General features: G+C 55.4%; 1 protein-coding gene across 3 annotated transcripts in view; it reads right to left on the reverse strand.

Moving 5' to 3' along the window:
- Positions 1 to 6502: 6502 nt before the first annotated feature.
- CD82 (CD82 molecule) overlaps positions 6503 to 14123 on the reverse strand; it is a 60814-nt gene continuing 53193 nt past the window's right edge. For all 3 annotated transcript variants that reach the window (XM_017858163.1, XM_017858164.1, XM_017858165.1), the window contains exons 7-10: positions 11443 to 11544; positions 8154 to 8357; positions 7816 to 7899; positions 6503 to 7490 (exon numbers count right to left, since the gene is read on the reverse strand). In XM_017858163.1, the coding sequence (XP_017713652.1) occupies positions 7413 to 7490; positions 7816 to 7899; positions 8154 to 8357; positions 11443 to 11544 (468 nt within the window). In that variant the 3' untranslated portion in view covers positions 6503 to 7412. The remainder of the gene's footprint in view (positions 7491 to 7815; positions 7900 to 8153; positions 8358 to 11442; positions 11545 to 14123) is intronic.

The raw sequence follows: 14123 nt of genomic DNA on the forward strand, positions 1-14123 counted from the left end.
TCTTGCATCTGAAGTTGGCTGCAGGTAGGGTGGTGGTTCTGCTTCTGGGGGTAAGTTGGCTGTTGTCTGGGATGATGGAGTAGTGATCCGGTTGCCTCTCATGCTCCAGCAGGCTAACTTGGGCTTCTTCATGAGGCAGTGGCAGGGTTTTGAGAGAGTGAGGCAGAGAGACAGAAGAAGTGGGGACAAGTGTGCAAAACTCCTTGAGACTTAGAATTGACACACTGTGTTTTCCCCCACATTCCATTAGCCAAAGGAAGTCACATGACCAGCCATCAGAGAGGTGCTAGCTGCATAGTCATGTTGCAGAGAGCATAGATATAGGAAGGGGAATAAGTGTGACTAGTTTTGCAAACAATGACCACATGCAACTAATTAGGGAATATCTGAGACAGAACCAAGTCCCCTCAACTCCCAGTGCCGTGACTTCCACCCTAGCTGCTCACTCTGCCCTGTGACACTGGCAGGAAAGCCGGTTGCTCTCCCACGAGGCTTCCCCACTACATTCTCTATTCCCCAGTCCGAGCCAGGCTGCCACCGTCACATTCCTTTTCCGAAGGAGATGGAAACCAGAATCCATATGGGACCAGGCACAGGCATCCCACACATGGAGTCAAGGGGGTCTGATGACTTGCATCCCCCATAGACTGATGCAGGATGGAGTCCCTGCCCTGCTCAGTCCTCAGAGGAAGGAAATACACACAGCCCACCTGGACAACCCCTCCGCCCAGCTGTCTGCTAAATAAACTCAGTAAGCAATTCCTGACGAGGCATTTTAGATCATCACAAGCTACAGATAGTTTCCGCTGACCTCTTGGAAAAGGTTTTCCTGACCACACAGACAAGAGGCCCAGATTAGTTCCCCTTGTGGGTAGGGGGTGTCTGGTTCTCATTTGTATTCACACTGTGATTGGTTCCCATGTATCCCCTTGAACTCTGGGCCAGTCAGCCCATGGAACTGGACTCATTCCTCCACGTCCTGGTGGAGTGGCAACCTCCACAATGCCCCGGGCAATGAGGACATCAAGGGACAACCACCAGCCTGGGGACCAGCTTGTCTTACCTTGTGCACTTCCTGGCAGGTAGAGACAGAGCCTTGATCAACTTTGCTGCCCTCTCTGTCCCTGACATGGGGCGCTTTTTCTGCTGTTTGTGTTTTTTCCCTGTGCCTCCCCTACAACTGGACTATCAGCTCCACAAGCTTGTTTACCTTGGTGACCCCTGATTCCTTCCACAATGCCTGGCATAGAGTGGGTGCCTGATAAATTCTTATTGGATAGATTGATGGAGGAAAAGTTGGGTTTAACGGACTTGCACCTCCTTAGAAAAGGCCCACTCCTCTTCTCTTTTTATGAACCAGGGGTCTTCCTTCCCACTGGCCTTGAGAACTATTGGAAAGGACACAGAGTCACAGCCCCAGGAGCCAACCCCAGTTTCTTCAGTCACTGTGACTCTGGATCTGAAGGTAGATTTGTGAATCCAATGCAAATGACTCCTGGATTGTGTAGTGGGTCGGGGCTATGGCAAACAGCTTAGCTTTTCCAAGTTATGGTTTCCACACTCTAAAAGGGTGAGGGGAGCAAGTGTGGCTACACTGTTGGGGTGACAGGGTTAAAGCTTAACACTAAATCCATGGTGGCTGCTGTGACAATGATGATGATTTGGAAGGAGACAGGGTCCCATGGCTGCTGGGGTCCACCATGCCCTCTGCAGTGGCTGCCTGCACTCTCCTCTTGCTGCCCTGCTGCCTCTTTGCCTGCTGTGAGTCCCACCTCATCCCAAAGGGTCAGCCCTGCTCATCTTCTTAGCTCCCTCAGCTGGGGTCCTGCTTATAACATTGTTCTCACTCCCACTCTCTGTTCCTCCCCTTTGTGGGCTCCCTTGGGTTTAGAGCCTGCCCCTCTGGGGAAGGCCTTGATATGGTTTGGCTCTGTGTCCCCACCCAAATCTCATCTCGAATTGTACTCCCATAACTCCCATGTGTTGTGGGAGGGACCCAGTGGGAGACAAGTGAATCACAGGGCTGTTTCTCCCACACTGTTCTCGTGGTAGTGAATAAGTCTCAGGAGATCTGACGGTTTTATAAGGGGTAACCCCTTTTGCTTGGCTCTCCTTCTGTCTTCTCTCGTCTACCACCATGTGAGATGTGCCTTCTGCCTTCCTCCATGATTATGAGGCCTCTCCAGCTATGTGGAACTCCATTAAAACTCTTTCTTTTGTAAATTGCCCAGTCTTGGGTATGTCTTTATCAGCAGCATGAAAATGGACTAATACAGGCCTCTCTCCTTCCATTTAAGCAGACCCCCACCTACCCACTAAGTGGGTTCCTCGACAGCTTCCCCATGGAAAGAACTCAGACACCACCCCAAGCGCCTGAGTCCTCTATGAACCAGGACCAAGTGGATTGGGTGCTGGGATCACAGGGCCCCTGTCACCCTGGAAGCCCCAAGCTGGGCTCACCCAGGTGTGTCATGCAAGGCAGGGCAGAGGATGGACCCCTCCACTCCTATCAGCTGCCATCAGCATCCCCTCCCACCCACACAGTCCTCCAAGAGGCTGCTGGGGACTCTCTAGCTCTCTCCTTCCACTCCCCACCTCCGCACAGCCCCTCTGCACTCCCAGCTGTTCCTGCTGGCCACCCCTCCACCCCCAGCATCCTGCAGGAAGCCCAGTCCTGTCCCAGGGGCTACTGCTTAAGGCATCAGAGGTCACTTGGGGAGAGGCACTTGGCTCTGGGCCTGACATTCCCCTTGCTCAGAAGGCAGGTGCTGGGGAAAATGATGTCAGAGGGGGCAGCTGGGGGCCGGGGTGCTCACAGCTCAAATGTCCCCTAATGGCCCTCCTACCTGCTCATCTTCCCCCTAGGCAAGAGGCTGAGTACAGGTTCTCACCTGCCCCAGCCCCAGCCCCTTGGGCCAGTCAACCATCCCTGCCCTGGAGGCACCAAGGCCCAAAGTCCTCCCGTGGGCCTCATTCCTGCTTAGAGAAGGTATCCCCAGGGGATGGGAAACCTCCCCTTGAAGGTGGGGCCAGTCCTGGAATGGGCGGCTCAGGGAACAAGCTCACTGTGTACGTGATAGCATTTGGCTCCCACAACAGCACTGGGAATGAGGAATGAGAGTCCCCATTTTCCAGATGAGACTAAGAGAGGTGAAGTCGCACAGCCCATCACGTCCAGTGGCAGCTGCTCTGATTCTATCTGATTTCAGTTAGGAAGGGGATTGCCAGGGCAATGGCTGATTCCTGTACTGTGGCCGGAGGGGACAGGGCTGAGCGGTGAGCACTTCCTCCCACTTTCCTGTTTGTTAGGTGCACTGTTCACTCTACTTCCTTCCACAGGATGGGGCCTTGGATGGGCCCCAGGGATACCACAGCAACACTCGGCTCGGCTTAACATGTGCTGTCAGCAGTCGGAGTGTGTGCTGGTATGTACCTGTGTAACGTGTGGGAGGGTGTACTAACGTGCTGTATGCACTGCTGGTTGAGCACGTGTGTCCTGGTGCATCAGTTGTGTGCAAGAGTCTCTACACTCATCAGAATGAAAGTGCCATGTGGGCAGGGGGTTTGTGTGTGTTCACTGCTGTGTTCCTAAGATCTTAGAACTGTGCTTCACAAATAGTCTATGCCATTAAGTATTCATGGGATGAATGAATGAATAAATGGATAAACCTTAGCCTACAGCCCAAAGACCCCAGAGAAGAGCCAGACATTTGCCCCGAGGCAGCGTGGCAACTTGGGTCTCTGTCCCTCTGCAGAGGAGAAAGGCGATGGGAGCGCTGGCCCAGGAGATGCCTGGTGGCTAGATGCTCCAGCGTCACCAGTGTGCCCCTACATACGGTTCCTCTTAGCCTGTGGGACCTGCTCACCTGGAAGACCCGGGGCAGAGGCTGGAGGCAGCTCTGCTAGGAGACAGGATGGTGGTCAGTGGCAGAGGGGGCTCTGCAGTGTAGGCCCGGGAAGGCCAGGCAGGAAGACACTTGGCTCTCCCTGTTCACTACGGGCCACCCACATCTTAGTCTCAGGGGAGAAGAGCTGGGGTTCCTCCCAGCTGGGAATGGACCGAGCCCTCAGGGGTCTTCAGGGCCTCGAGTGTGTGCATGTGAGAGACAGAGTGCATGCATGTATGTGCACATGTACCAGGCTGCCATTCAGCAGTACTCACCCAGTCAGCCATGCCAGTGATTATGAATAAAATGGTGAAGTATTTCCACACCAGTTGAAAATCCCCCCGCCAGTCCAACCTCTCAGAGCTCCAGCACCTCCTGCCAATCCACACATAAAGATCCTATTCCAGCTCAGGCCTGGCTTCCATTCCCATTGGTCAGTGGCCATGCCAATCAGTGCTCCCCAAAGTCCAGCTTCCTGGACACATCCTAGGCACTGTCTCTAACACCCTTTGCCCCAGCCATTCTTCCTGCCTGCCCCAGGGAGCTGTGGGTGGGCACTGCCAAGAAGCACCTTTGTACCCTCCTCCACACAGTACCCATGTACCAGTCCTCTGGGCCTGGCAGGGCCCTTGGCAGGACAGACGGCAGCCCACAGAGGGCCCAGGGAGGGCAGCTGGAAGGTGTGGAAGCCCCAGATGGGCGTGGGATGGATTAGTGGCTGCAGGGACGATTCCAGGTGTTAGACATGGGTCTATGTTCCCTCTCTCCCAAAACCTCGCAGGTCGGAGGTAAGTGAGGTGCTAAAACTGGGTGCTCCCCAGGAGGCTGAAATGAGGAACCCAGCAGGCTCAGAGCTCACAGTGACCAGATTTCACAAAAGCGAGGGTCAGGGCCTCACAACACCACATGTCCTGAGGCTGTTCTGGGAAACGAGAGGGCAGGAGCCAGTGGAGCCAGGAGGATGGTCTTCCAAGTCAGATACATGGGGTTCAAATCCTGGCTCCTGCCCCTTCCAGCTGTGAGCTCTGCGCAGGATGGACACGTCAGAGGAAGCTTCACTAACCTCTGACGTATTCTCAGTCCTCTAGTTTGCAAACAGCTTTGAGCCCACCCTCAGCCTGCCAGGCCCCGGGTCACACAGGAAGATGGAGATGGAGCTGGACTCAAATTCAGGTCCCCTTGCTCCCAGTGAGAAAGCATTTATGAAAAGACACCCAATAGCTCTCTGCGACCCTTCCTGAGGGTGGAAGCTGTGGGGGGCCAGGGAAGTCAGGCCAGCTGGAACCATCAACATTTTCCTCTCCTCCCCCCATCCCAGAGGGAGGCGACCAAGGCCACAGGCGACCCCACTGTTGACACCTCCTCAGCTGCCACATGCGCTGGGAGGTCAGGACATGGCTTGGGATAGACATTACTCCAGGTCTGAGAATCTCCTGGAATCACTGCGTGAAGGGGTGCAAATAGGCAGATTCCTTGTCGCCATCCCAGATCTGCAGTGCCAGAATCCTTGAGCCTAGGAATCTGCATTTTCACAAGTGCTTCCACTGGAGTGGGATGCCGGCAGGCCCGGGTTTGGTGAGACTGGGAGTAACCACGGAATCTTCGGGCTCTGCCGGGCTCCTAGGCTGAGGCTGCAGCGCCGCCTGGTGGTCCCCGCTGAGACACCACTCTAGCCGCTGCCCCGCCCGGCCCCACTGCAGGGAGACAAGAGTTCCGCTGCCTGCCGGCTCCTCCAGAAATGAGAGGAGAAGGCGAGGCAAGTGCCCTCTGGGCTTCATGACGCTGGGCAAAGGGCGTGCTGGGGCGCAGTCGTCAGAGCCGTGCACAAGTAAGAACTAGCTTCTTTTTTTCTTTTTTCTTTTCTCTCTCTCTCTCTCTGTGTCTGTTGTTTCTTTCTTTTTCTTCCTTTCTTTGACAGATTCTCGCTCTGTTGCCCAGGCTGAAGTGCAGTGGCACAATCTTGGCTCACTGCAACCTCCATCCCCAGGGTTCAAGCAATTCTCCTTCCTGAGCCTCCTGAGTAGCTGGGATTACAGGCGTGCACCACCATACTCGGCTAATTTCTGTATTTTTTTGGAGAGATGGGGTTTCACCATGTTGGCCAGGATTGGACTCGAACTCCTGACCTTAAGTGATCCACCTGCCTCAACCTCCCAAAGTCTGACATTTCATCTTAAAAAGTCCCCTGAATTCTGCACATCTTACTCCAACACATTTCTTTAGTATGAAAATGCTTCCTTCCACAAATCTTTGCAAAAACGATGCTGTAGAAAGCGAGACCAAGTTTATCCTGTGGCCCCTGTCCCCCATCACCAGCCCACTTTTTGTGTACCTTCTGGGGACATCCGTACCCTAGTTTCAGAAGCGGGAATCGAGAGATACAATCGATACCTCTCTTAGCACCAAATCAAACTCCAGGCACCCCAGCGTGCAGGCAGGCCCATCAGAGCCTGGCCCATCACCGTCTTAAGATTCGGGCTGCAGAGGCAGATGCCTGCGTGGAGGGCAGAGCCGTGAGGGGCCCAGCAGTCTCCAGCAGACCCAGCCACTCTGCTCACACCCTCTGCCCTGGGTCCTCCCCTGCCCCAGGAAGCAGCATCCCTACCATTCCAGACTAGACTGTTATAAATCTTCTTTAATAGTCTTAGAATCTTGAGTGTGTTTTACAGAACAGTGCACACAGAGCCCCCTCCCCTCTCCCCCCTCCAAGGCACAGCCTCACCCACCCCCCTCCCCAGGGGCCAGAGGACAGCTTGCCAAGAAAGGCCAGCCCACCTTCTCCCAGGAGAAGCCATCCTCCTCCTCCCTGCCCCTGGACAGCTCAGGACCCTGGAAAACACAGGGCCAGCTCTGTGCCATGCCCCCAAGGACTCACCTGTCCCTAAGCAGCTCAGGGCCAAGCCAGATCTCGTTACCCAGGCAGACCCCCTCCGACCCAGCTCCCCTAAGCCCTGTCCCCAGGGCATGGCCCAGGCTAATCTGAGCTGTCTAGATGGACCTGCATCAGGCCTGGGGAAGGGGTGCCACCCCTTAATATCAGACAAAACCCACCCTCTCCCACTGCCTTCAATATAATTGTGAAAAAACAAAGATATAAATGTCATAGTGGAAATAAGTTGACCCGCCCAGTAGGCAGTCTCCTGACAGCCCAGGGTGCCTTATCTAACGCCCCCCCTCCCAATTTTTAATACAGTTGCCCCCTATACAATATACACACACCCTTGAGGGCAGGTAGAAGTCCAGCCCACCTGCGCCAGGGACGCTGCGGGGAGCGTTTTTCTCTGAGTTGCTAAGAGAACCCTGATGGGCGGTGAGCAGAGGAACCACAGAACAGCCAGGGCTCAAGGCTGACAGCGGATAGGCCAGGAGAGATCGCCATGCCCCAGAAAGCTCCCTACTTTCAGTCAGGGCAGGCAAGGGGGTCTTTGCAGTGAGGTGGGAGGCGGGCCTGGAGGAGGGAGCCAGGGAGACCCCTGGGAGCCCTGAGGTCGGGGGCCGGGCAGGGACATGTGGACAGCAGCTGCCTCAGTACTTGGGGACCTTGCTGTAGTCTTCGGAATGGACGTGCCGGCACAAGCAGATGGATAGGACCATCCCCAGGAGCTGTGGGGAGAGGCGGAGAGTCAGAGGGAGGCTGGGCTGTCCTGGTCTCAGATGCCCCAGCCCCGCCGTCCAGGTTTAGATGGGGATGAAGTGGATCCTCAGCTCGAGGCTCACAACCACCCTGTGACGCAGGCAGTAGAGGGAGGCCCAGAGGGGTGCAGTGCCTTTTCTGAGGCCACACAGCCAGACAGTGCACAGGCCAGAGGGCCTCTGGAAGCTGATGGGGTGCTGGCCCCCTTGGCCACCACCTCCCCGAGGAGAAAAGCAGAGCAGAGACAACCCAGGAGGACCAGGGATGGAGAAGGGCTGGGGGAGGGGCTCAGACCTCAATGACAGCCACGCCCACGCCCACGCAGAGGATGATGCCCAGGTTCTCCTGCAGCCACGCCTGCACCTTCTCCATGCAGCCCTGCAAGGGGAGAACATGGCCACATCACCCCACCCTGCACCATCCCGCCCCACCATGCAGAACCACCGAGAGCCCCCCAGTCCCAGCCTGGAAGGGTTCTGCCTGTTCCTTGAATGAATACATTAACAAAGAAGTAGATGAAGGTACAAATGACAGGTGAATCAAGGGAAGGAAGGCAGAGCTGAGCAGTAGCCCAGACGGCCCCCAACACCCTCAGATCCCAGCCCCCAATCCGCAGCCCTCCCGCCGCACACCTCCTTATACACAGGCCAGTCCTCAGGGTTGTTGCCACTCTGGGTCCTGTTGCCGGGAGTCTCGCAGAAGCCCTTCCTCATGGAAAGGCTGTTGTCCTCTTCCCCCTTGTCTTCGCAGGAACAGGGGTAGGTGACCTCGGGGCGATTCATGAGCTCAGCGTTGTCCGTCCAGTTGTAGAAGCTGGCCCAGCCACAGCACTTCACCTGGGCGAGGCAGGGGACAGACTGCTTATGCTCACTGCCCACCGCAGGCAGGCTGCCCTCCTGGCAGAGGCGGGGCCTCCCCAGGACAGAGACTCAGATATGCCACTTCCAGGCCCCTGGTCCCAGCCGAACCATCATAAACTACAAGTACAGCAGAAAAATCAAAACCAGGATCAGCAAAAATACAAAGCAGAGTAGGAAGGAAGTTCAAGTTGAAGGAGCGCAGCTGTGCAGGGCACAAGGAGAATGGACGGCAGACCGTTCACAGTGCAGGGTTTAAAGTCAGGCTACTGGGTTATAATCCCCGCCCTGCCACCTACCAGCTGAGCAACCTCCGTCAAGGAAATAGCCTCAGTTTCCTCATCTGTAAATGGGGATAATTAAAATTCCCAACTCGCAGGGCTATCACAAGGACTAAATGGGATGAGTCAGGCAAAGTGCCCAGCAGAGGTGTGGGGAGCACAATAAGCTTAGGAAAGGCTGTTTGACTTTAGAGCAGGAGTTGAGATTTGCCTCTGAGCTTCCTGGTGAAAAGGAGAAAAGTGAAAAGTGAAAAGGATACAGGGTTAATTCTGCTTTTTTTTTTTTTCTTTTTTCTGAGGCAGAGTCTTGCTCTGTCACCCAGGCTAGAGTGCAGCGGCGTGATCTTGGCTCACTGCAACCTCCACCTCCCGGGTTCAAATGATTTTCCTGCTTCAGCCTCCTGAGTAGCTGGGATTACAGGCACTCACCATCACGCCCGGCTAATGTTTGTATTTTTAGTAGAGACAGGGTTTCACCATGTTGGCCAGGCTGGTCTTGAACTCCTGACCTCAAGTGATCCGCCTGCCTTGGCCTCCCAAAGTGCTGGGATTACAGGTGTGAGCCACCTCGCCCGGCCGGTCAATTCTGCCACTTTAAAGGAGAAAATGCTCTAGTTCTAGAGAGAAGAAAGCCTTTCTGGGCTCTGTGTGCTAAAGGAGGTCTCTGTGTGCAAATCCTCGCAATGCTGGGGGTTCCTGGGAGGATTCAGTGGGACAGCCATGGTCACAGCAGGCGTCAGTTCCTGGACCGCTTCCTTCCTATCTCCGGATGTTGCCCGACCAGTAGCCAGTGGACAGCAGGGGGCGTGCCAGGCACACTCAGAAATGCTCAGCTCCAGGCAGTTTCTAATCCAGCTTTTACAAGCACTTGTTCCAGCAGGCTGGCTGCCTCCTCTCTCGAACAAAAGGCTGGCACCTCTGAGGGGTGCACAGGTCTGCAAGCTGGGGCCACCCACAGGTCATCCTGCACCAGAGCAAAATAAGGCAGGTCTCCTTGGCCCGTCTATGGCAGAGCCTCCTTCCAAGCAACCCTTTGCCCTGACCCCGGCTGTACCTGTTCCCCAGCAGCACATGCCATCTCCGCCTGTGTCTCCATGCATGTGCATGGTGACTAAAACATCACCACCAACTTAGCACATAATAAATGCTGCTAAGTGCTGGAGGCTTTAACAACGTATCTCACACGGCATGGGTCAGTAGCCCCATTGTATAAATGAGGAGGCAGGTTCAGCAAAAGTCTAGCGGCTGTGGCAGTGTTAGCACTCCAGGCCTTGGGAGTCTCACTTACCACCAGCCCAAGCAGCATCTGACAGCATCAGAATCATCTAGAACCAGCCAACGACTTTCCAGGGTGGGATGCTCACCACCTCCCAAGGGACCTATTTCTTCTCCCAGGTCCCTTGTCAGGTGGCACTGGTTTATGTCATTGGTGACATCAAGACTTTGCTAAAATTAGCAAAGTCTCAGCAATTGTGGGTCAAACTACATATGCGACCAAAACATTTCCCTATGTGAACCAAGCCTTCCAGCTGCCATGACCCCCACACCTGATCTCCTATGTCAGGGCCAGAAAACATCGCTCTCCCCTTCCTCTGCTCAGAAAATGGCCATGTCCACGTCGCCTAGATGGAGTGTCCTATCTGCAAACTCTCCTGGTGCCCCAGAGTCAGGCTTTCTCCTGCTGCCCATGCCCCTTATACCCCACAGCCCTCCCCTGAGGTGTCAACAGGCCCTATGTGATCACTGTGTCCTGTGCCCTCACAGGATTGCAGATCAGATGGCAGGTCCCAGCGAAGGGCACACACAGCATCCGGGACCACAAGAAAGGAGAACCAGGTGGTCGCTGGATCACTATTGAGACAGGCTGGGAACCTGGTCAGTCTATCTGTTGGTCAGTCGGGCAGTCCATCCATCTGTCCACCCACCCAGCCACCCATCCATACATCTCTCTCTCTTTTTTTTTTTTTTTTTTTGAGACGGAGTCTTGCTCTGTCGCCCAGGCTGGAGTGCAGTGGCCGGATCTCAGCTCACTGCAAGCTCCGCCTCCCGGGTTCACGCCATTCTCCTGCCTCAGCCACCCGAGTAGCTGGGACTACAGGCGCCCGCCATCTCGCCCGCCTAGTTTTTTGTATTTTAGTAGAGACGGGGTTTCACCGTGTTAGCCAGGATGGTCTCGATCTCCTGACCTCGTGATCCACCCGTCTCGGCCTCCCAAAGTGCTGGGATTACAGGCTTGAGCCACCACGCCCGGCCTCTCTCTCACTTTAATGGAGGCATAATACACATGAACTAATGAGCACACATTCAGCTTGGTGCATTTTTACGTATGTGCACATACTGGTGAAACCAGTATCAAGATTTGGCTAGAATACTCCTTTCGCCCTAGAAAGTTCCCTCAACACTTCCCCAGCTAGTGCCCTTCCCGGAGGCAGCCTCCACTGGGACTTCTCACTGCTACTTGGCACCCAGTTTCCTAAAACCCAGGGTGGCGCTCCCAACGCTCCCCAGTGTGGCTTGAGATAAGAGGGCTGACAACTGCCCCCGTGCTCTCTGGCCACAAACGGGGGCACAGAGTTATGAAGCTGCCTCTGAGTCTCTGGGCCCCCGAGCAGGGAGCTGTGGTGCTAACTGGGGTGCCCTGCCCCCATAGAAGCACACTCTCCTACAAACTGTGAGGCACACATGAGCACTGCAGATGCCAGTCCCAGACACACGGGTGCACAGAGCCCCAAATTCAGGGACACCCAGGCCAGAGAGCTTCCCACAGCCACGCTCCACCTCACCTGAGCCTGCACGTAGTCCCAGGTGTCCTGCAGGCTGTCCTCGCGACTGCTGTTGTAGTCTCGAATGAGTTCGGTCACGATGCTGCCCATTTCCTGCTTTAGCTGCAGCGGGCAGGACAAAGGTCAGGGTCAGATTTCCTGAAACCCGTGCCCATCTGTGGTCACCGCTACTTAAACTGCCTCCCCCCTGTTCACTTCAGCAATCCTGTGACATGCTCATGGCTCCAACCACTTTCCTGGCGCTCCCAGGGTGCCCGATGCAGGCAGTACCAACCACTCCTGCCCCACTGTCTCTTCTGTGCTCGGCAGCAGCCTGGCCCTGTACACATCAATATTCTCATGTCACTGCTGAAAACCCTGTAGGGGCCTCCCACCACCAAGGCAGTTCCCATCGTCAGTGTCCTCGTAACAGCCTAGGAGGCCCTACGCCACTTGTCTGCCCTCCCTGGACCTTGTGTCCTCTGTTCTTGTCCCCTCTGCTTCAACTGTGTGGACTTCCACACTGTCTTTGTGCCAGGCACACTCCTGCCTCGTGGCCTTTGCACCTGCTGTTCCGACCGCCTGGAATGCTCTTTCCCCAGACATTAACATGGCTCACCCCCTGCTTCCTTCAGGGCTCTGCTCCAATGTCACCTCCTCAGAAAGGCCTTACTAGACCACTCTACAAAATATCAGCCCTTCCCCATCCCCTCTCCCCCCACCAATCAACCACCCCTCCCCTGGCCTCCCTTATCCCACAAGGGAAAGCATGCTGTATTTTTCTTCAGAGCACTGATGTTACATGCTTGTTAGTTTTCAGGGCTTATCATCTCTCTCCACTAGTACATCAGCTCCATGGGGGCAGGGACCACATCTGGCACGCTCACTACAGGGTCCCCCATGGCCAGCGCCAAGCCTGACACAGAATAGGTGTGCGGGGTACGTGAATGCTGAATGCACACCTAACCACCACGGCCTGCCAGGTACCAGAGCCAGACCCATGCAACTTCTTGGTGAATCCTTATGCCTCCCACAGGGCAGCTGCAGGGAGAAGGAGGGACAGGGAGGAGAGCCCAGCTCAGCTTCCTTCTTCCAAGGACCAGAGTGTAGCCTCTCCAAACAGGGCCCCCAAGGGTAGATGCCTGGAGGGGGCCCCAAGACTGGGGGACACGGAACTTCGGCATCAACTATGTGATCAAAAGATCCTCCCTCTATGCAGGCGTGGTGGCGGGTGCCTGTGATCCCAGTTACTCAGGAGGCTGAGGCAGGAGAATTGCTTGAACCCAGGAAGTGGAGGTTGCAGTGAGTCTAGATCGCACCACTGCACTCCAGCCTGGGTGACAGAGTAAGAGTCCATCTCAAAACAAAACAAAACAGAAAAGATCCTCCCTCACCCCTTCCCAAGCCCTAAGCCAGCAGCGCCAACCCGCCGGAGTGTGACGTCAGTTGCTTTTCTGGGACCTGGCTGCTTGCCCCAGAGCTCCAAAAAAAACTCTCTCTTTTTTTTTTTAAAGACAGGGTCTCCCTGTCACCCAGGCTGGAGGTCAGTGGCAGGATCTCAGCTCACTGCAACTTCTACCTCCTGGAGTTAAGCAATCCTCCCACTTCAGCCTCCCAGGTAGCTGGAGTTACAGGCGCGTGTCACCACACCTGGCTAATTTTTGTATTTTTAGTGGAGACAGGGTCTTCCCACGTTGCCCCGGCTAGCCTCGAACTCCTGACCTCAAGTGATCCACCCACCTCGGCCTCCCAATGTGCTGGGATTACAGGCCTGAGACCCCGTGCCTGGCCCAAATCTACATCTTGCCTATGCTGATCCTCACCCTGCTCAGGAACTGAGGGTCATTCTCCTTGTGGTGGAGAGTAGCACCTGCTCTTGGCTAACCCCACAGAGAAAACCCTGATTTACAAAGCAGGCAGAAGGGGGGTTTTGAAATAAGTCAGGCCACTGCACTCCAGTTCGGGCGACAGAGCAAGACCCCGTCTCAAAAAAAAAAAAAAAAAAAAAAAGAAATAAGTCAGTTGTGCAAAGGGAGGCAAACCGAGAGCCAGCTGAGGTCAGGGCCTCCCTCGGCAATAAGCAGACCTGGGTGGGAGGGGGGCCTCCGAGAGCCAGCCCCTGCCTGGCTCCACCTCGCCTCTCAAACGGACCTTGCCCAGAGGCCTTCCAGGGCACATGCATGGATGGGCTGGTCATGGCAGTGGGAAGCCCCAGGGCGAGGGACCCTAGAAGGCAGGGATGCCAAGGAGAAGGCCACACACCTTCCCACCTTGGTTCCTGAGAAGGAAGAATTGGGAGAAACAGGATAGGTACTTCTAGATGGGGTTTTAGAGCCTGACTCCCAGGGAACCCTGTGGGTGGGGCTTCCTGCAGCTCCCCACGGGCAGCCCTCGAATGAACATTGTGCTCAGAAAACTCATATCCTGCAGATGGACCTGCAGCCCTGGCTCCTCACCCTTGGTTAAATTAATGCTGGGGCCGGGCATAGTGGCTCATGTCTGTAATCCCAGCACTTTGGGAGGCCGAGGTGGGCGGATCACGAGGTCAGAAGTTCGAGACCATCCTGGCTAACATAGTGAAACCCCATCTCTACTTAAAAAATACAAAAACTGGCCGGGCGCGGTGGCTCAAGCCTGTAATCCCAGCACTTTGGGAGGCCGAGACGGGCGGATCACAAGGTTAGGAGATCGAGACCATCCTG

Source organism: Rhinopithecus bieti, unplaced genomic scaffold (genome assembly GCF_001698545.2).
Source record: "Rhinopithecus bieti isolate Rb0 unplaced genomic scaffold, ASM169854v2 scaffold_46101, whole genome shotgun sequence".
In the NCBI taxonomy this organism is placed as follows: Eukaryota; Metazoa; Chordata; class Mammalia; order Primates; family Cercopithecidae; genus Rhinopithecus; species Rhinopithecus bieti.